General features: G+C 53.6%; 1 protein-coding gene across 10 annotated transcripts in view; it reads right to left on the bottom strand.

The window, feature by feature from the left end:
• The window catches only part of LOC116954900 (semaphorin-6A-like), a 179,372-nt gene that overhangs the window by 41,834 nt on the left and 114,986 nt on the right, over window positions 1-22,552 (bottom strand). For all 10 annotated transcript variants that reach the window (XM_076052753.1, XM_076052751.1, XM_076052752.1 and 7 more), the window contains 4 exons: window positions 8,629-8,689; window positions 8,097-8,159; window positions 6,507-6,608; window positions 131-254 (listed from right to left, as the gene is read on the bottom strand). In XM_076052753.1, the coding sequence (XP_075908868.1) occupies window positions 131-254; window positions 6,507-6,608; window positions 8,097-8,159; window positions 8,629-8,689 (350 nt within the window). The remainder of the gene's footprint in view (window positions 1-130; window positions 255-6,506; window positions 6,609-8,096; window positions 8,160-8,628; window positions 8,690-22,552) is intronic.

The raw sequence follows: 22,552 nt of genomic DNA, 5'->3' as shown, positions 1-22,552 counted from the left end.
CCATAGCGTGGGGGTGGGGGTGCGAGCGAAGAGCACGACGTTGCGACGACGACGACGACGACGACGCGTGGCTCGTAGTGACGAGGCGACGCGGAGCGAGAGGGACTGTGAGGAGGAGGAGGAGGTTCACCAGAGAAGAGCGCCACGTTGCTGTGCTTGGAGTCGTAGGGACACTTGGCCATGCCGTTGATCTCGTCGCCCTCCATGCGCGCCACGCCCGCTCCGTCCGCCGCGTCCTGCCGCTCGCCGTGCAACTGGGGGAGACGCCGCAACGCGTTACCATGGCGACAAAGCACCACGTTACCATGGCGACAAAGCAACGCGTTACCATGGCGACAAAGCAACACGTTACCATGTCGACAAAGCAACGCGTTACCATGGCGACAAAGCAACGCGTTACCATAGCGACAAAGCAACACGTTACCGCGGCGACAAAGCAACACGTTACCATGGCGACAAAGCAACGCGTTACCACGGCGACAAAGCAACGCGTTACCATGGCAACAAAGCAACACGTTACCACGGCGACAAAGCAACGGGTTACCATGGCGGCAAAACAACACGTTACCATGGCGACAAAGCAACGCGTTACCACGGCGACAACGCAACGCGTTACCACGGCGACAAAGCACCACGTTACCGTGGCGACAAAGCAACGCGTTACCATGGCGACAAAGCAACACGTTACCATGGCGACAACGCAACGCGTTACCACGGCGACAAAGCAACAACGTTACCGTGGCGACACGCACTGCGTTACCGCCCTGGCTCTGGGTGTTTATTTGTATTTTCTCAGCGCGTTCACAACGGCCACGTCAGAGGCACTGAGGCAGCACAGGCGAGAAGCCGAGTCCGATGCCCAGGGTGAGATCCGACCGCAGGGCAACGTGACGAACGTTTCTCACGACGATAATGACGCCAGGCCCGAGGACTCGCGTCCGTCCGGGGCGCCTCGCAGGAGGGCGAGGACGAGGTGGCGCTAGCTGCTGCGATGTCTGGGGGGAGCTGTCCGTGGGGCAAGGGGGGAGCAGTCCGCGGGGCAAGGGGGGAGCTGTCCGTGGGGCAAGGGGGGAGCTGTCCGTGGGGCAAGGGGGGGGGAGCTGTCCGTGGGGCAAGGGGGGCTCGCGTGGCACTTCGCCGCACGCGAGCGGAGAGAGAGGTGAGAGTGAAACGCGAGCGACGCTCGGTAAAAATACTTCCCGCAAGACGGGGAGGTGGCGGCAGCGCCTGTGTGTGTGTCTGTGTGTGTGTGTCTGTGTGTGTGTGTCTGTGTGTGTGTCTGTGTGTGTCTGTGTGTGTGTGTGTCTGTGCGTGTGTCTGTGTGTGTGTGTCTGTGTGTGTGTGTCTGTGTGTGTGTCTGTGTGTGTGTGTCTGTGTCTGTGCGTGTGTGTGTGCGTGTGTGTGTGTCTGTGTGTGTGTCTGTGTGTGTGTCTGTGCGTGTTGTGGGGAGCGGTAGTGTAGCGGTTAGCGCGCTGCGCTACTTACCCCGGCGACCCGAGTACGATTCCCGTTCACGGCCAACACCAGTGACGATTATCTAAAACAGTCCTGCCCCCCCCCCCCCCAGGTCGACTCAGCCTCAAATGAGTACCTGGTGCAGTGTGTAGTAAACATCGCCACTCGGGGAGACAAAGGCGGCCGGGCGTGGTGCTGGCCACCCACCCTCTAGTGCACCGTGTCGGCCTTCACCGGCGCAACTTGGGAACAGCACTTGCCCCAACAGTCTGCTAAAGGCTATACGGTGGGGACCTTTGTCTTTGTACAGCGAGTTCTCCATATACGTCGCTCAGAATTGACGACGTTTGACCAGAACCGTCGTTTGTTTAAAAATCACGTCCCAGGCTGTCGGGCCGCAGCTGGCCAATGTTTTAGATTATTTATATTTACGTCGCTGCGCTAAATCCGCACGTGATTCGCCACTTTGTTGAGCTATCATTTGTGGCCAAGTCGCATAGGAACAAAGAAGCGAACAGATCCGTGGGCTTTGTCTGGAATGAAACAAACGTAGCTCAGTTTTTTTAAAAGCATTTTCTTTTAAGTGTTTTTTTTTCACCTTTCCTATACTCCCGCTGCGTTTCTTTGTATTGGTTGTTGTTGTTGGAACGTTCTGACCCCGTGCCCCTAAACCGGACATCTGCGAAATAAAAGAGCTTCATAGCTCATCAGATTCCTCCAGTAGAACGAAATATTCAGATTCTGTGCGCGTGCATGTGTGAGCGAGCGAGCGAGCGCGTCCGTGCGCGCGAGTGTGTGAGTGTATGTGAGCGTGTGTGAGTGTGTGTGAGTGTATGTGAGTGTGTGAGTGTATGTGAGCGTGTGTGAGTGTGTGTGAGTGTATGTGAGTGTGTGTGAGTGTGTGTGAGCGTGTGTGAGCGTGTGTGAGTGTGTGTGAGTGTATGTGAGTGTGTGTGAGTGTGTGTGAGTGTATGTGAGCGTGTGTGAGCGTCTGAGTGTGTGTGTGAGTGCATGTGAGTGTATGTGAGCGTTTGAGTGTGTGTGAGCGTGTGCGTGAGCGTTTGAGTGTGTGAGAGTGTGAGTGTGTGAGCGTGTGTGAGCGTGTGTGAGTGTATATAAGTGTATGTGAGTGTGTGTGAGTGTGTGTGAGCGTGAGTGAGTGTGTGTGAGCGTCTGAGTGTGTGTGAGCGTTTGTGAGCGTGTATGAGCGTGTGAGAGTGTGAGTGTGTGTGAGCGTGTGAGTGTGTGTGAGCGTTTGAGTGTGTGTGAGAGTGTGAGTGTGTGTGAGAGTGTGAGTGTGTGTGAGCGTGTGAGTGTGTGTGAGCGTTTGAGTGTGTGTGAGAGTGTGAGTGTGTGTGAGCGTGTGTGAGCGTTTGAGTGTGTGTGAGAGTATGAGTGAGTGTGAGCGTGTGAGTGTGTGTGAGCGTTTGAGTGTGTGTGAGAGTGTGAGTGTGTGTGAGCGTGTGAGTGTGTGTGAGTGTGTGTGTGAGCGTGTGTAAGTGTGTGTGAGCGTGTGTGAACGTGTGAGTGTGTGTGAGCGTGTGAGTGTGTGTGAGCGTGTGTGAGTGTCTGTGACCGTGTGAGTGTGTGTGTGAGCGTGTGTGAGTGTGTGTGAACGTGTGTGAGCGTGTGAGCGTATGTGAGCATGTGAGTGTATGTGAGCGTGTGAGTGTGTGTATTTCTCAACCACGTTATATATGCCGATGATTTGGTAATAGCTGCTCATTCAGAGGAGGAGTTGGAGACGCTGCTGCTGAGACTGGAGCGTGCCACTAAGAGATGGGGCCTTACCATCATCCCCACCAAAACTAAGCACCTGCCTGGGTATTTGTACCATCGGACACTCCACCCCCACAACTCCCAATCGGTGATGGAGCAGTTGTAGAGAGAGTGGAGAGTTTCCCATACCTGGGCAGTGTGCTTATGACCGGCTCCAGTTTAATAGCAGAGGTCTCACTCCGAATCAGTCGAGCAGCAATATCTTTTCATCGGTTGCGTAACGCTGTGTGGAAGCTACCTGGTCTGTCGCTCCGCACTAAGCTTCAGGTCTTCTCGGCCACGGTCATTCCCTCCCTTCTCTAGGCTTGCGAAACGTGGACCCCCCTACTGGAACATCTTCGCCGGTTAGAAACATTTAGGCTAGCCTGCCTACGATCCATCCAGGGTTTAACCAGGCTGGATTGTGTGAGGAGCTCACAAATCCTTGAAAGATCTGGGCAAGGTCCCATCGGTGAGCTCCTCCGGCAGGCAAGGCTGCGTTGGCTGGGTCATGTAGCCCGCATGCCCAGCCACCGCATGCCGAAACAGCTTTTGTTCGGCCGGATCGAGGGGGCTAAACGGGCGCGGCACGGGCTAGAGAAGAGATGGAGTGATGTGGTACAGGAGGACGTGGAGCTGCGTGGATTTGCCGATGACTGGTACCAGCGGTGTCAAGATCGGCCTCTGTGGAGGAGGCTCGTGAAGGACGCTGCTACTGGGCAGTTGGAGGCAGTCGCCCTCCAACAACAACGGAGGGCGGAGGAGCGACGCTCACAACAACGAGCGGAGCTCCGGATGACTAAAGCACAGCAGGTTGTCACAGTAGGGGGCACAGGTGGTGCATCAGCCAGTCATCTCAGTCAGTCGACCCGTGGCACCTGGGTCTGCCCCGTGACCTCCTGCCAGCGGGCGATCGACACTTCACGTGGCCTCAAGGTGCACATCGCCTGGCACAAGCGTCGTGGTGACGTCACCGCCACTTAGTGGCGACTGGCGGTTGTTGTTGTTGTGTGTGTGAGCGTGTGTGAGTGTCTGTGAGCGTGTGTGAGTGTATGTGAGCGTGTGAGTGTATGTGAGCGTATGTGAGCGTGTGAGCGTGTGTGAGTGTGTGTGAGTGTCTGTGAGTGTGTGTGAGCGTGTGTGAGCGTATATGAGCGTGTGTGAGCATATGTGAGCATGTGTGAGCGTCTGTGAGTGTGTGTGAGTATGTGTGAGTGTGTGTGAGTATGTGTGAGTGTCTGTGAGTGTGTGTGAGTGTGTGTGAGTATGTGTGAGTGTATGTGAGTGTGTGTGAGTGTCTGTGAGTGTGTGTGAGTGTGTGTGAGTATGTGTGAGTGTATGTGAGTGTGTGTGAGTGTATGTGAGTGGATGTGAGTGTGTGTGAGTGTCTGTGAGTGTGTGTGAGTGTCTGTGAGTGTGTGTGAGTGTGTGTGAGTATGTGTGAGTGTCTGTGAGTGTGTGTGAGGGTCTGTGAGTGTGTGTGAGTGTCTGTGAGTGTATGTGAGTGTGTGTGAGTGTCTGTGAGTGTGTGTGAGTGTGTGAGTGTCTGTGAGTGTGTGCGAGTGTATGTGAGTGTGTGTGAGTGTCTGTGAGTGTGTGTGAGTGTGTTTGAGTGTGTGTGTGAGTGTATGTGAGTGTGTGTGAGTATGTGTGAGTGTCTGTGAGTGTCTGTGAGTGTCTGTGAGTGTGTGTGAGTGTATGTGAGTGTATGTGAGTGTGTGTGAGTGTCTGTGAGTGTGTGTGAGTGTCTGTGAGTGTGTGTGAGTGTGTGTGAGTGTCTGTGAGTGTGTGTGAGTGTATGTGAGTGTATGTGAGTGTGTGTGAGTGTCTGTGAGTGTGTGTGAGTGTGTGTGTGAGTGTATGTGAGTGTGTGTGAGTGTATGTGAGTGTATGTGAGTGTCTGCGAGTGTGTGTGAGTGTGTGTGTGAGTGTGTTTGAGTGTGTGTGTGAGTGTATGCGAGCCTCGTCGGTGAGCGTCAATGCACTCTGCGCCTGTCAATCACCGCCTGTGCGGTGTCAAATTTGGCACTTCCGCGAGTCGACAGGTTAACGACCGGAGGGGGGGGGGGAGGACGCATCTCGAAGAGCTGCGAGCTCGGGGCGGCTCCGATGACCCCTCCACAGAACGAGGCGCTGAGCCAACGCGCGACCCGACAGCCTGGGCGTGATTTACATTGAGCCACAGGCGCGCACACACACACACACGCGTACCTGCGTACCTACGTAAGCACGCGCGTACGTGCCCGCAGACTTGCGTGCGCTTACATTAGCCAAGGACTTACATAGACCTACATGTGCCACATAATTAGATCTACTTACATGAGCCGCATACTTACATGGACTTACATCAGCCACAGACTTACATAGAGAGCCACAGACTTAAATAGAGAGAGCCACAGACTCACACAGAGACAGCCACAGACTCACACAGAGAGGGCCACAGACTCACACAGAGAGGACCACAGACTCACACAGAGAGAGCCACAGACTCACACAGAGAGAGCCACAGACTCACACAGAGAGAGCCACAGACTCAAATAGAGAGAGCCACAGACTCACACAGAGACAGCCACAGACTCACACAGAGAGAGCCACAGACTCACACAGAGAGAGCCACAGACTCACACAGAGAGAGCCACAGACTCAAATAGAGAGAGCCACAGACACACACAGAGACAGCCACAGACTCACACAGAGAGAGCCACAGACTCACACAGAGAGAGCCACAGACTCACACAGAGAGAGCCACAGACTCAAATAGAGAGAGCCACAGACTCACACAGAGAGAGCCACAGACTCACACAGAGAGAGCCACAGACTCACACAGAGAGAGCCACATACTCACACAGAGAGAGCCACAGACTCACACAGAGAGAGCCACATACTCACACAGAGAGAGCCACAGACTCAAATAGAGAGAGTCACAGACTCACACAGAGAGAGCCACAGACTCACACAGAGAGCCACAGACTCACACAGAGAGCCACAGACTCACACAGAGAGAGCCACAGACTCACACAGAGAGAGCCACAGACACACAGAGAGAGCCACAGACTCACACAGAGAGCCACCGACTCACACAGATAGAGCCACAGACTCACATAGAGAGCCACAGACTCACACAGAGAGGGCCACAGACTCACACATAGAGAGCCACAGACTCACACAGAGAGAGCCACAGACTCACACAGAGAGAGCCACAGACTCACACAGAGAGCCACAGACTCACACAGAGAGAGCCACAGACTCACACAAAGAGGGCCACAGACTCACACAGAGAGCCACAGACTTACCCGGTAGATGCGGCACATGGGGTTGAAGGCGTTGGTGCCACACACGAAGATGGTGCCGTCGTCACGTGGGAGAAGCACCTTGATGAAGTTGTGGCACTCTTCCTGTAGGGGTGGGGCAGGGGGGCATGGATTTCACACTGAGTCAACCTAGGGGAAGCCCAGAACCAACGTTGGTCGTGGACCACAATCGAACTCAGGTTGCAGGGTATCGTAGCACAATGCGCGTGTGCCAATGCTCCTCACGTGTGCGTGCGTGCGCACACACACACACACGAGCATACACACACACAAGGACACACACACACACGAGCACACACACACACAAGCACACACACACACACGAGCACACACACACACACGAGCACACACACACAAGAGCACACACACACACACACGAGCACACACACACACACACGAGCACACACACACACACGAGCACACACACACACGAGCACACACACACACGAGCACACACACACACACACGAGCACACACACACACACACGAGCACACACACACACACGAGCACACACCCACACACACACGAGCACACACACACACGAGCACACACACACACACGAGCACACACACACACGAGCACACACACACACACACGAGCACACACACACACACACGAGCACACACACACACACACACGAGCACACACACACACACGCACACACACACACGAGCACACACACACGAGCACACACACACACGAGCACACACACACACACACACGAGCACACACACACACACACGAGCACACACACACACGAGCACACACACACAAGAGCACACACACACACACACGAGCACACACACACACACACACGAGCACACACACGAGCACACACACACACGAGCACACACACACACACACAAGCATACACTGGCACACAAAGGAGTCCCGTATAGCCTCAACAGACCGATGGGGCAAGTGCTGTTGGCGAGGAGCACCTGTGAAGGCTGACACGGCTCACGAGCCGGTGGGTGGGTGGCCGGCGCCACGCCTGGCCGCCTTTGTCTCCCCAACGCTTATGTTTACACACCGCACCGGCTATTTATTCGTGGTCTATGGTGTGTGGTGGCATGTTGTAGTAGTGCACATAGCCTGGCACAAGCGCCGTGGCGACGTCACCACCAATTGATGGTGAATAGTGGTTGTTGTTGTTGTTGGTGGTGTAGCGGTGCGTGTGATATGGTGTGTGGTGTTGTGTGCGGAGCGGTGGTGTAGCGGTTAGCGCTACGCTGCGCTACGAACCCGGCCACCTGGGTTCGATTCCCGCTCACGGCCAACGCCAGTGACGACTATCTGAACCTGTCCTGGGTCTCCCCTAGGTCGACTCAGCCTAAAAAAAATAGTACCTGGCGTGGTGTGTAAATATCGCCACTGGGGGGACAAAGGCGGTCGGGCCTGGTGCTGGCCACCCACCCCCTCGTGTGCTGTGCCGGCCTTCATAGGTGCTCGCTAACAGCACTTGCCCCGAAGTCTGTTAAGGCTGTAGGGGAAATATTTGTCTTTGGTGTTGTGTGTGGTGCGGTGTAGGTTTGACTGACGTGAAGACCACAGGTAATGTCTCGCGTCACCTTCTGTTTGCCTTTCATGGTGCAGATGTCCTTGTCCGTTGCTTTCGACTTCCAGGTGAGCGTCTGGCGAACAAATCGTCAGCATCAAAGGTAAGTATCGATGTCAACATGCCTCTCATGATCTCCATTAGTTTAACACAAGCTGTAAACTAAACTCATTAAACCAGTGTGGTTATTCACCTTTGGTTCTCAAGCGTATTTAAAAAAAATAAAACACAAGGTTTAATTAAACAAGGAAAGTTGTACTTGCGTGCCCCGTGCTTAATTTGTGTTTCAAAGATTTACCTTGTAAAAAAAAATCTGCCCATCTCCAAGCAACCCCTGGGTTAAGAAACCACTGATGTAAAACTATAAACTGTTTTTATTCCACCAGGTAAGGCCCACCGGGGCTGTATACAAAAAAATAATCTTCAATTTTTATTTTTTTATTTTAAAGCCGCCTGCGGTAGTATTGACCAGGGTGGCCGCCGTGCCTCGAAGAGCCAACGTCACCGCAGCGTCTGGCACCGCCACCCCTCCACCCCCACCTCACCTTCTCGCTGGGGATCTCCTCGCCGTGCGCGTTGTCCAGGTCCACGTGGTACACGTGGTCCCTGCACACACACCGGACCCGGGACGAACCGACGACATCCAATTAAACTCGAGACTGAAAATCGGAATATGTTTTTTTTTAAATTTTTGTTTTAACCACGCAAGGCCCTCTTGAGCTGCGACGCATCTTCCTTTTCAGAATCGACCCGGCCACCACAAACGACGATAAGAATACATCATAATTGAAATATATAATTAGGCATCCCATCCCAGGATCCCAATGCGCAATGCATCAAAAGCAGGAAACAAAAAAAACAGAAGCAGGGGGCAACCGCCCCAAACCAGAGAGGGAAGAAGGCCACTTTAAACAAAGGAGAGCTCAACGAAGTGGCCTATCGTCATTACATGCAGATTTCTAGCAGCCAAATACTCTGAACGCGTGATGTTGATTCTGAATGTGGATGGGGAAAACCCGGAGGAACCGGAGAAAAATCCACGCGACCACGAGGAGAGAGACCGAGAGAGACACACAAACTCAAAATATACAGCAGCAGGCGTCAGGGTCGGGATTGAACCCACGACCTCCTGTATACCTTGCGAGGTAGTTAACATCTCCTAGCCACCGTGATGATGATGAGAGAGAGAGAGAGACACGCAAACTTCAAATATACAGCAGGCGTCAGGGTCGGGATTGAACCCACGACCTCCTGTAGGCCTGGCGAGGCAGTTAACATATCCTAGCCACCGTGATGATGATGATGAGAGAGAGAGACACGCAAACTCCAAATATACAGCAGCAGGCGTCAGGGTCGGGATTGAACCCACGACCTCCTGTATACCTGGCGAGGTAGTTAACATCTCCTAGCCACCGTGATGATGATGAGAGAGAGAGACACGCAAACTCCAAATATACAGCAGGCGTCAAGGTCGGGATTGAACCCACAACCTCCCGTATGCCTGGCGAGGCAGTTAACATATCCTAGCCACCGTGATGATGATGAGAGAGAGAGAGACACGCAAACTCCAAATATACAGCAGGCGTCAGGGTCGGGATTGAACCCACAACCTCCCGTATGCCTGGCGAGGCAGTTAACATCTCCTAGCCACCGTGATGATGATGAGAGAGAGACACACAAACTCCAAATATACAGCAGGCGTCAGGGTCGGGATTGAACCCACGACCTCCTGTATACCAGGCGAGGTAGTTAACATCTCCTAGCCACCGTGATGATGATGAGAGAGAGAGACACGCAAACTCCAAATATACAGCAGCAGGCATCAGGGTCGGGATTGAACCCACGACCTCCTGTATACCTGGCGAGGTAGTTAACATCTCCTAGCCACCGTGATGATGATGAGAGAGAGAGACACGCAAACTCCAAATATACAGCAGGCGTCAAGGTCGGGATTGAACCCACAACCTCCCGTATGCCTGGCGAGGCAGTTAACATCTCCTAGCCACCGTGATGATGATGAGAGAGAGACACGCAAACTCCAAATATACAGCAGGCGTCAAGGTCGGGATTGAACCCACAACCTCCCGTATGCCTGGCGAGGCAGTTAACATCTCCTAGCCACCGTGATGATGATGAGAGAGAGACACGCAAACTCCAAATATACAGCAGGCGTCAAGGTCGGGATTGAACCCACAACCTCCCGTATGCCTGGCGAGGCAGTTAACATCTCCTAGCCACCGTGATGATGATGAGAGAGAGAGACACGCAAACTCCAAATATACAGCAGGCGTCAAGGTCGGGATTGAACCCACAACCTCCCGTATGCCTGGCGAGGCAGTTAACATCTCCTAGCCACCGTGATGATAACGAGAGAGAGAGACACGCAAACTCCAAATATACAGCAGCAGGCGTCAGGGTCGGGATTGAACCCACGACCTCCTGTATACCAGGCGAGGTAGTTAACATCTCCTAGACACCGTGGTGCCCACGACTGATAAAGTTGTCGTCACGTGACGAACAAAAAACGTGGCCGATTTATGGCGGCTTCGGCAGCACCACGGGCGCTGTTTGTTTATTGTTGGAGAGCATTCTTGCAAAGACAAATATCGCCCATATAGCCTTAACAGGCTGCTGGGGCAAGTGCTGTTAGCCAGTAGCAACACTAATGAAGGCCGACACGACACGCGAAAGGGGTGGGTGGCCAGCACCACGCCCGGCCGCCTTTGCCTCCCCAGTGACGATGTTTTTACACCGCACAAGGTACTCATTTGAGGCCGAGTCTACCTACGGGGAGGCCTCGGACTGGTTCAGATAATTCGGGGTGAGCGGGAATCGAACTCGGGTCACCGGGTTCCTAGGGCAGCGGCGCTAACCGCTGCACCACCACTCCTCACCGAACTACCACCACCACCACGACCGTCAACATTCATTGCTTGTACCGGGCCTCCTTAGCATGGATTACATCTCGGAGGGGGATGGGGGGGGGATGGTGATGGTGGGGTATGGGTGGTGGTGGGGGTAGGGGTGGTGGTGGGGTAGGGATGGTGGTGGTGGGGTAGGGGTGGTGGTGGGGTAGGGGTGGTGGTGGTGGGGTGGTGGTGGGGTAGGGGTGGTGGTGGTGGGGTAGGGGTGGTGGTGGTGGTGGGGTAGGGGGGGGTGGGGGCGGTGGCTAGGGTGTAAATCGTTAAAATTGTCCGCGCGGTTATATTTAAGTAGCCATGCAGACTATTTAGAATTCCTCTCTTTCGCGTGCCGGGCTAAGTGGAGTCATTCCGCCAGCGAAATATAAACCCGGGGGCGGGGGGGCTCACACATGGAGGAGGAGGAGGAGGAAGGGGGGGAGCATGCTTGTGTTACCACGCCACGCTATTTAAACACCCCATCCCCCGTCGAGGGCTGATATTGACACGTGCCGCAGAGGCATCTCATTTGAGAGGTGGTGGGATTTTCACTTTCAGAACCTCCGGCTGTTTATTTATACCGGAGGAGGAATCTGATGAGCTGTGAAGCTCTTTTTTTGTTTATTACAGATGTCCAGTAAGGGGGGGGGGGGCACGCGGTTAGAACGCCACAACAACAAACATTATAAAAGACGCCTATAGGAGTGCATAGTATAGGAAATATAAGCAAATTGCTTTAAAAAAAATTATATTTACAAATAAACCTAACCTTTGGAAAAAAAGAAAGATCTTACCAGCTAAAGCCCACGGAGCTATTTTACTTATTTTTCAGAAGCGACCTGGCCACAAATGATAGCTCAGCCAAGCGGCTTATGGCGTGGAAATTTACAGCAGCAAAATCATCTAAACGAGCGTTGTTTCTTATTCTCGTGTCCGTCCGTAGTTAACATCTCCTAGCCACCGTGGCGATAGGGGGTGGGTGGCCAACACCACGCCCCGCCGCCGCATTTGTCTCCATCGTTGCGACGTTTACACACCGCACCAGGTACTTTATTTGAGACCGAGTCGACTTAGGGGAGGCCCAGGTTCGGTCCTCATGATCCCCAGCGGCATTTCGGTGGTGGCCGTGAGGCGGGAATCGAACCTGGCTGGGGTCGCCGGCATCGGTAGCGCAGCGAGCTAACCGCTGCACCACCGCTCCACACGCGAACACACAACCCGCACGCACGCACGCACGCTTATTTCACCAGCGCACACCGGGAGCGATGCCCGCTCAATGTGGCAGCGCGAGTGAGGAATTCACGGTTCCGTCTATGAACCTCTCGCCACCAGGAGGGCGAGAGGGGGGACGACGGTGGAGAGATGTTAACTACCTCGCCAGGTATACAGGAGGTCGTGGGTTCAATCCCAACCCTGACCCCTGTTGTATATTTGGAGTTCGCATGTCTCTCTCTCTCTCCGTGGATTTTTCTCCGGGTACTCCGGTTTTTCCCTTCACGTTGAGAATCAACGTCAAACCTTCCGAGAATTCGGCTGCTATACATTTCCACGCGATAATGATGATGATGGTGATAAGCTCACTTCGTTGAGCAATCGTTAGCGACGGCCAGGTCACGTCTGAAAAAAAAACTACATCGCATCTCAGTTGGGGACCTTCTCCCTGGTCAAATTTAAAATAGTTTTGGTTTAATCGTTTATTCTTAGAGTGCGTGCCGGGCATTTCTTGGCAACCTCGCACGGACCGTGCCAAAGAAAGCCACGTCCTAGAGCCGTCGGCGGGTGGGTGAGCGGATGCGCAGTGGCCGGTCACGTACCCCCCTTCCTCCTCCTTCCTCCCCCTCCTCCCCCTTCCTCCTCCTCCCTCCCGTGAAGGGGGACCCACGCCTCCTCCCCTCCCGTACGGGAAGGGGTGCCGCCACATCCTTGGCAGCAGCCTTGCCGCTCAATTACGAAGTGTGAGCTCCGAGTCTGCAGATCGTCTCGGTTACCCGGCGAGCAAGCCTCGACGGCTCGCACGCATCTCACTGACGCTGCCGTCAGCAGCAGCAGCATCACAGCCACCACCACCTCCACCATCACCACCATCACCGCCTCCACCATCACCACCTCCACCATCACCGCCATCACCGCCACCATTACCACCTCCATCATCAACATCATCACCGCCACCATTACCACCTCCACCATCATCATCACGGCCACCGTCACCACAACAACCTCCACCATCACCACCCCCACCATCATCACCTCCTCCACCACCAGCACCTCCACCATCATTATCACCACGACCGCCACCGTCACCACCTACTCCATCACCACCTCCACCACTTCCACCTCAACCAACACCACCATCACAGCCACCACCTCCACCATGTATTCCGAATTCCGATTTAATGTCATCATTAGAGACTTAAATCAGAAAGACTTCCCTAAATATACATACTGTAGCTCTGATGAAATGCATATATCACCACTTGCGAGACACTCAAAGTACACACAGCAGTAACGCCACTTGAATAGCTTGATTCATACTACTCTGTCTATATATGTAGTATCTCTATATATATCGTGTCATACGCTGTCTCCGCTGTGTATGACCCACAATAGACCAATAGAGGCGGGGCATGCCTGGTATTTCATTCGGAGGCAGAACGAGGGATGGACGGCACGTAGGTTCGGAACTTGTTTTTTGATTTGCTCTACGCAGCATGTGGAGACATCGATGGGCACCCGAGAAACAACAACAACAACCACCATGAGCTCGCCCACTCAGCCACGTGCCACGGGCACCATCGCAAGCTCGCTCACCCACCGCTGTCCACACGTAACTCAAACTAAACTATTAAGCTATCACACACCAGGTAATGGCCACTGAGCTAAATATGTATTTTTTTTTACTGCAGTAGGAATCCGATGAGCTGTAAAGCTCTTTTTGACGGATGTTCCAGTCGGGGCAGTTCAGAACGTTACAACAACAATCACAACAAACACAACGATAGGAGCGCAAAATACAGGAGGGGTAAACAAAGCACTCAATATATATGCAAATAAAACGAAACTACGTCTCTATTTTATCTTACCATGTAAAGCCCACTGAGCTATTAGCTTCTTTTTCAGAAGCGACCTGGCCATCGCAAACGATGGCATCAAAGCGGTAGGCTTATCATCACGTGGACATTTATTGCACCCAAATACTCTAAACGCGTGATTTTGATCCTTATATGTGGAGGGAAAAAAGACCAGAGGGCCCGGATAAAAAAACAAACCAGGCGACTACCAAGAGAGAGAGAGAGAGACACGCAACCTCCATACACAACAATAATTCAAATTTACAACGCGCGTTCAATAATCAGATACCAATGCGCACAGGCTCGGGATTGAACCCACGACAATCATGCACACCGGGCGAGGTAGTCAACATCTCCTAGCTAACATGTCGAGCACAGCTTGCTGTCGCGTGCAACGTGAAACAGCCGAAACAGCGAGACACTGACTTGGGACGCGGGCAGACGACAATCTCAAATGAGAAATCGCCCTGACCTCTGCCCCCTGTGCATCACTGCATCACCCCCCCCCACCCTGCACTACAGGGGGCAGCCCTGCACGAGCGAGAAACATCTGTTTCGTTTTGTTTTGTCTTTGGCCAAAATAGTTCTAGAGAGCCGCACCACACACACACAGAGCCACTTGTCCACACAACAAAGATCCCCCATATAGCCTGAACAGACTGTAGGGGCAAGTGCTGTTAGCGAGCACCTATGAAGGCCGGAACGGTACACGAGGGGGTGGGTGGCCAGCACCACGCCCGATTGCCTTTTGTCTCTCTAGTGGCAATGTTTACACACCGCACCAGGTACTCATTTGAGGCTGAGTCGACCTAGGGGAGGCCCGGGACCGGTTCAGATAATCGTCACTGGGTGTTGGCCGTGAGCGGGAATCGAACCCGGTTCGCCAGGTTCATAGCGCAGCGCGCTAACCGCTACACTACCGCTCCCCACTACTTGTCCACACACACACACAGACACACCAGCGGCGGATAATACAGCAAGTCAACAACAACAACACATTCTGACTTAAATAAACGAAATAGGTGATGGAGTAAACTGCGTCCATGCAGTTTATATCCCCCTTAGTTACTAGTGAACGCTGTTAAACTATTGTGCCATCTTGTTAGTCACCAAGACATCCCCCCACAGTGTCCCGCGTTCCCTGCCGAAATGCCATCGTTTTATCTTTACGTTTAATGATGCTTTAAGATTTTTGGGGGGGTTTGTAAACGACAGCCCGCAAAGCTGGGGGGGGGGGGGGGGGGGGCAGCCAAAGAGTCACGTGGCTCCGGAGCTGCGGGACGCCGACCACCACCGCAGTCGTGCGAGCGACGGGCGTCACAAAGTTCCCCACCGCCTAAGTTTAAACGACGTTAACTCAGTCCCTCGTCTATTTGGCTTCGTGCAGACCAATCTCGCCGTGCGGCACGAACATCGTGGTTGTTTAAGAGGGGAGGGGGTGGTGGTGGGGTGGGGGCAGGACCCAGAGCCGTCCCTCGGGGTGAAGACGGCGATTCCGGGCGACTGCCCTGGGCCCCGCGCTTTGGGGGTGAGGAGGGGGGAGCAGCGATTCGATTGGGAGGGGGGGGGGTCCCCCACTCTTCGAGGTCACGGTGTCAGAAGTCATACTTCGGCTTTAGTTTGAAAGTGTTGGGGTGGGCGAGGAGGAGGAGGGGGGGTGGATTTGCCTCGCCACCGCCCCCCCCCCCCACCGCCGAGCGCGCCCTCCAGCCCCATTGTGGCCAGCCCTGGTGGGCAGGGCCCTCTTGAGCGAGAGCCCCTGGGACTCTCGGCGATTCTCCCACGAGTGTCTGGAGCAACGATTGCCGCTGGGCCGTGGTGCACCGCCCCGCCTCCACGACCATTGCCGGTCGCTCGCCATCGTTCGTGTTTATATTTTTACGTCTCCTGTTCCGTATTAATAGCGGCCCGGCGGGAGATAAGAATGTTCTTTTGGGGCTTTTGAGAAGACGTCTGCTTTGCCAAAGACTCGAAGCCCGTCAGAGACGCGAATTACTGGCTGCAGAAGCGTATGACTGGCAAGTGTGTGCACTTTGTGCGTGTGTTAGCAAGCTCGTGCTGACGTGTGTGTGTAGCTGTGTGAGTGTGTAGGTGTGTGAGTTTGTATCTGTGTATCTATGTGATGTGCGTGTGTGTGTATACCTGTGTGAGTGTAGGTGTGTGAGTGTAGGTGTGTGAGTGTGTAGGTGTGTAGTGTGTGTGTGTACCTGTGTGAGTGTGTACCTGTGTGAGTGTGTAGGTGTGTGCGTTTGTACCTGTGTGAGTGTAGGTGTATGAGTGTGTAGGTGTGAGTGTACAGGTGTGAGTGTAGGTGTATGAGTGTGTAGGTGTGAGTGTGCAGGTGTGTGAGTGTGCAGGTGTGTGTGTGTAGGTGTGTGAGTGTGTAGGTGTGAGTGTGTATCTGTGTGATGTACGTGTATGTACGTGTGTGTGTGTACCTGTGTGATGTACGTGTGTGTGTACCTGTGTGAGTGTGAGCCTGCGTGTGGGTTAGATCCCGACCCTGACGCCTGCTGTATATTTGGAGTTTGCCTGTCTCTCTCCCCGTGGTCGTGTGGATTTTTGTCCGGGTCCTCCGCTTTTTCCCTCCACATTTAGAAACAACGTCACGCATTTAGAGTATTTGGCTGCTGCTAGAAATGTCAACGTGATAAGCCACTTGGCTGTGGCCCAGGTCTCTTCTGAAAAAAGAATTAAGTAGCCCAGCGGGTCTTAACTGGTAAAAGTTTTTTTTAAGCTACTATCGTGTCCCTTGCCGGCCTTCATAGGTGCTGCTAATCGCTAGCAGCACTTGCCCCCAAAAGCCGGTTAAAGCCTATCGGAGGGTCTTTGTCTTTGTGTCTGTGTATGTGTGTGTGTCTGTGTGTCCTCATTGTTGATGTGCTTGCCTGTGTGGCTGACTTGCCCCCTTGCCGACTGTGAAAGTGCATCTGTGTGTTTGGTGAGCTCCTACATGGAAATTTATGTAAATGCGAGTTTTCATTGTGCGTGCGGGAATGTGTGTGTGTGTGGTGGGAGTGTTCATAATTGTGAATGAGTGTGCGTGTGTGCGTGCGTGCGTGTGCGCGTGTGTGGGGAGCAGCGGTGTAGCGATTAGCGCTACGCTGCGCTACGAACTCGGCGCTACCCGAGTTCGCTTCCCGTTCACGGTCAACATCAGTGGCGATTATCTGAACCGATACTGGGCCTCGTTTAGGTCGACTCAGCCTCAAATGAGTACCTGGTGCGGTGTGTAAAAACATCGCCACTGGGGAGACAAAGGCGGTCGGGCGTGTTTGCTGGCTACCCACGCCCTCGTGTGCCTTCATAGGTGCTCGCTAACAGCACTTGCCCCAACAGTGTTACAGGCTATACGGGGATCTTTATATGTGCGCGCGTGTGTGTGTGTGTGTCTTTGTTTAAAGTTGTTCAAGCCCCACACCATTACGTTGGTTCGATTCCCAGACATCGAATAACATCATTAGCGCATCAACTGGTATCTGACACAGGGGCTTATCTCTCTTAGGTCCGCTCAGCCTTAAATGCATGTTGCGTGTCGACAAATCAGCGCCGGCCATACAAAATGTGGCTCCGGGCGGGAGAGTCCCTGCACCAATCCCTTCGTTGTATCGTCTTAAGAGGCGCTCGCTCGCAGCACTTGCCCCAACAGCCTGTAAGGCTACACGGGGGATCTTTGTCTTTGTATGCGTGTACCGCTACAGATACACAAAAAAACCCCCCGTCGCCCCTTGTCAATCAACTGCTGGATGAAGACCTGGCCATCGAGGTTGTTTGACCATACTTCACCACGCTGGTCAGCACCACGTGGTGACTTTAGACGTCTCCCTTGTTGCACGGTCGACACGCCCTCGTCGTGTCTAGTTTGTTCCCCCCCCCCCCCCCCCCCCGTGCAACCTCTATTTAGCACGGTTGGCGACGTATGGTGGGAAAGAAGTTCAGCAGACGCACATCCACTCGGACAGTCATCATCGTCGTCGTATTAGGGCTGTCCCCTTGGTCGCTGACCTCTGGGTGACACTGAAATGCCCATCTCGGTGACCTGGCCTCCTCCTTCCTCCCCTCCTCCTTCAGCACGCGTCCCACCCATCATCACAACCTCCTCCTCCGATTCACAACTTGCAAGTTGCTTACCTCATCCTCCTCCTCCACACCACGTGTCACGACCATCAGTCGGCTGCCTCCCTCGAGGGCGACCGGCTTCATGATTGGCTGACATTAAGTGTCGTCACATCCCTCGAGGGCGACCGGCTTCATGATTGGCTGACATTAAGTGTCGTCACATCCCTCGAGGGCGACCGGCCTCATGATTGGCTGACATTAAGTGTCGTCACATCCCTCGAGGGCGACCGGCCTCATGATTGGCTGACATTAAGTGTCGTCACAATGCCCTCGTTACGCAAGTGGAGTGGCAGGCCCAGCTGAGTGCCGACGTTGAAATAAAATGTTACGATATAAATATAAAACTAGATTCGATATGAATATAATGTCCCCCACATTACGTGAGTGTCCGTCTACAGGGCACGGTGTTAATGTACCGTATCTTAAGGTTTTATTTTTTTACAGTTTGCAAGGCAGATAGAATTTCGCTCGCCTCTACGGCGCCTCTCGTCCTAGACAATCGATTCAATGAATCATCATTACACGCCTGTGGCATTGCTGCATGAGCGCTCCCTAAGTTCGCATGCACGTCGAACATCGTTCAACCCCCTACGTAGCCGACCGTGGCTAATCGGAGGTGCGGGGGAATGGGCAACAAAACCTAAACACAAAAAGCAGTTCTAACATAAATGAGTTTGTCAATCTAGATGATGATTTAAAAGTGCATAGCTCCAGTGGCTTCCTACTATCGGAAGGAAGAGCGTTCCAGACGGCCGCAGAGGCGCATCTGAAAGCGCAGCGCGATGCGGTGACCACCGTCTTACGAGTCACATGTCCGTGTTGAACTTCTTTCGCACCCTACGTAGCCAACCGTGGCTAATCGGAGGTGCCATGGGGGGAAGGGGGGGAGGGGAAGGACAACAAGCCAAACACAAAAAGCAGCTGGAAAAAGAAATCATTTTCAATCCAGATTTTTTTTTTATTAAACGAATGGGCTTCATAAAAAAGAAGTGATTTGTCCGAAGCTGACTCTTGTTACTGGAAATCAATTTCATTTTGTTTTTGGACTCGTGCGCCGTGCGCTATTCCCCGCTCTCTTCTCTCAACGGCCGTTTCACTTTGCCCCCATTTCTGTTCGCCGCTTCAACGTCGTTCTTTTTTTCTTACTTTCGTGTTTTTTTTTTCCTGACGACATTGCTTCTGCCACTTGTGTGGCACGGGTCACTCTTGCAAATGAGACCTCACCCTCGTCTCTGGAGCTCCGACCCCTACCCTCCCCCCCACCCCCTCCTCCTGCCAACCCCGCTCCCCGGCCCCCCAGGGGGTACAGACGAACAACGTGAATCACTCTTGAACTTGCTTTTTGGAATCATCACCTCGTGTGTGCCGGGTGCCAGGGGCTCGTAATTCCTCACTGGCGGTGGCTGCCTGCCTACCTGCCAATCCGATTTTGTCCCAGACAACAATAAGCACTTCTCTTCAAACTCTCTAGTTTGTATTATCATCATAATCACCATCGTGGTGATTAGGAAGCTAACTCTAAAAGCCGTGGCCACCCACTTTCTTTTCTGCTCTATGCTTCGACGAAAAAATCGCGATACCTCCACGGAGAGAGCAGAGAGAGAGAGAGAGATCCAAAGAGATTGAGAGAGAGATCGAGAGATCCAGAGAGAGAGAGAGATCGAGAGAGATAAATCCAGAGAGATTGAGAGAGAGAGAGAGATCCAAAGAGATTGAGAGAGAGAGAGAGAGATCCAAAGAGATTGAGAGAGATCCAGAGAGAGAGAGATCGAGAGACAGAAATCCAGAGAGATTGAGAGAGAGATCCAGAGAGATCCAGAGAGAGAGAGATCCAAAGATATTGAGAGAGAGAGATCCAGAGAGAGATCGAGAGAGATTGAGAGAGAGATCCAGAGAGAGAGAGAGATCGATAGAGATTGAGAGATCCAGAAAGATTGAAAGAGACCCAGAGAGAGACCCAGAGAGAGAAGTTTCGAGAGATTGATTTTGTTTCAAAATAAAAAAAAACACGTAAAATCTTTCATTTAAAAGGGGGGAGCACATAAAGGAAAGCAATGGGGAAAAACCCGAAATGATGAACGAAGCAAAGTGCCGACTAAACCGAGCATCTTGTTTCCTCTGATCGTAAAAAAAGAGAAGGATCGAGAGATAGAGAGGGATCGAGAGAGTGAGGGAGGGAGAGAGTGAGGGAGGGAGAGATCGAGAGAGAGGGAGGGAGAGTGAGGGAGGGAGAGAGTGAGAGAGAGGGTGTGAGAGAGTGAGGGAGGGAGACTGAGGGAGGGAGAGAGAGAAAGTGAGAGAGTGAGGGAGGGAGAGAGCGAGAGAGAGGGAGGGAGAGCGTGAGGGAGGGAGAGTGAGGGAGAGAGAGATCGAGAGAGAGAGAGAGGGTGTGAGAGAGTGAGGGAGGGAGAGAGAGGGAGGGAGAGAGAGAGAGTGAGGGAGGGAGAGAATGAGGGAGGGAGAGAATGAGGGAGGGAGAGAATGAGGGAGGGAGAGAATGAGGGAGGGAGAGATCGAGAGAGAGGGTGTGAGAGAGTGAGGGAGGGAGAGAGAGAGAGAGGGTGTGAGAGAGTCAGGGAGGGAGAGAGGGAGGGAGAGAGTGAGGGAGGGAGAGTGAGGGAGGGAGGGAGAGAGAGTGAGGGTGTGAGAGAGTGAGGGAGGGAGAGATCGAGAGAGAGGGTGTGAGAGAGTGAGGGAGAGGGAGGGAGAGAGTGAGGGAGGGAGAGATCGAGAGAGAGAGGGTGTGAGAGAGTGAGGGAGGGAGAGAGTGAGGGAGGGAGAGAGTGAGGGAGGGAGAGAGTGAGGGAGGGAGAGATCGAGAGAGAGAGGGTGTGAGAGAGAGAGGGTGTGAGAGAGTGAGGGAGGGAGAGAGTGAGGGTGTGAGAGAGCGAGGGAGGGAGAGAGTGAGGGAGGGAGAGAGTGAGGGAGGGAGAGAGAGAGAGAGGGTGTGAGAGAGAGAGAGGGAGAGCGTGAGGGAGTGAGAGAGGGAGAGAGAGAGTGCCGCACATATAAAACGCTCCCCTCCTTGGCTTCTTCTTGCGAGGGCCCTTATGAGGCTCACAGCAAATAGCAGACAGACATTAGCAGACATGAGCAGACATTAGCAGACATTAGCAGACATGAGCACAAGTGTATGGCTGGCCAGGGCGATGGTGGGCGGTCCAGGTGGGAGGGGGGGCAGGAGGAAATGGGGAGGGAGGGGAGGGGCGTATGGTTGAGGGGGGGGGGGCATCGGGGGGGGGGGTGGTCCGTAATGGCCGTGTCGGAGGACGGGAAGGCCGGCATCACTTACAACCCCTGCGTTCTCTCAATTTGGTTTCGTCCGGCTAAGCGATTAAAGGGCTTCTTGGCTCAGCTTGGCATAATCCATCTCGCAGGGGGGGGGGGGGGGGAGTGAGGGGGGGGGGCCGGGTCGAGTTTGATTGGCGTTGTTGCGTGGGAGAGTTCAGTGGGATGCGCGTGGTGCTGCTGTACATGGCCAACCATTTGCAGATATCCCCTCCCCTCCACCAATCCCTACGATTCACTGAAACGTAGGAATAGGCAGCACAACGAGTCATTTGGAAGCCTCTGCGCGCCTAGCACCACTCACTCTCAATGCACAGATTTTGTCCTCCAAGTATACATTTGCCCACCGCCTCGCCATAGGAATGTGGAATTTACAGCACCACCATCTCGATGGGGGGGGGGGGGCTGTGGCATCAAGAGCGCACGCCGCCACTACACTCATTGACTTGGGCGAGAAAACTCTTACTTGCCCCTGCCATAGGAATGTGGAATTGCCCTCACCACCAGCTCACTTGGGGAGATTGTATGCAAGGGACACGCATTCACTGAAGCGACTTTGCCGCGCCACAGGAATGTGGAATTGCCACCATCACCAGCTCACTTGGGAAGGTTATGTCCAAGGGACATCATTCACTGAAGCCACTTTGCCGCGCCACAGGAATGTGCAATTGCCACCATCACCAGCTCACTTGGGAAGGTTATGTCCAAGGGACATCATTCACTGAATCGACTTTGCCCCGCCACAGGAATGTGGAATTGCTATCACCACCGGCTCAATGGGAGCTGTATCTATGGAAAACGCGTTCACTGAAGCGACATTGCCCCGCCACAGAAATGTGGAATTGCCGTATCCGAGGGGCGCGCATTCACTTGAGCGAGAAAATCGCCGCTTGGCTTTGACGCTGATCGTTTCCGTCCATTAGGCCTCGAGACGTTGATTCCCCGCCCTGCTTTGGAGGCCCCGGTGCGGTGCTGCGCTCGCTAAGCCACTCTTCCCCTCCCCCCTCCATCCCCACGTCTCCCCCCCTCCACGTCCCCCCCCCCCTTTGTGGCGTGTTTTTAAATGAGGGTGACGGCGTGGAAAGGCGCAGATT

The sequence above is a fragment of the Petromyzon marinus genome, chromosome 57, assembly GCF_048934315.1.
Source record: "Petromyzon marinus isolate PM22_M1 ecotype Great Lakes invasive population chromosome 57, UKy_Petmar_22M1.pri1.0, whole genome shotgun sequence".
In the NCBI taxonomy this organism is placed as follows: Eukaryota; Metazoa; Chordata; class Hyperoartia; order Petromyzontiformes; family Petromyzontidae; genus Petromyzon; species Petromyzon marinus.
The sequence above is the reverse complement of the archived record's forward strand: the minus strand, read 5'-3'. Positions and strand labels throughout refer to the sequence as shown.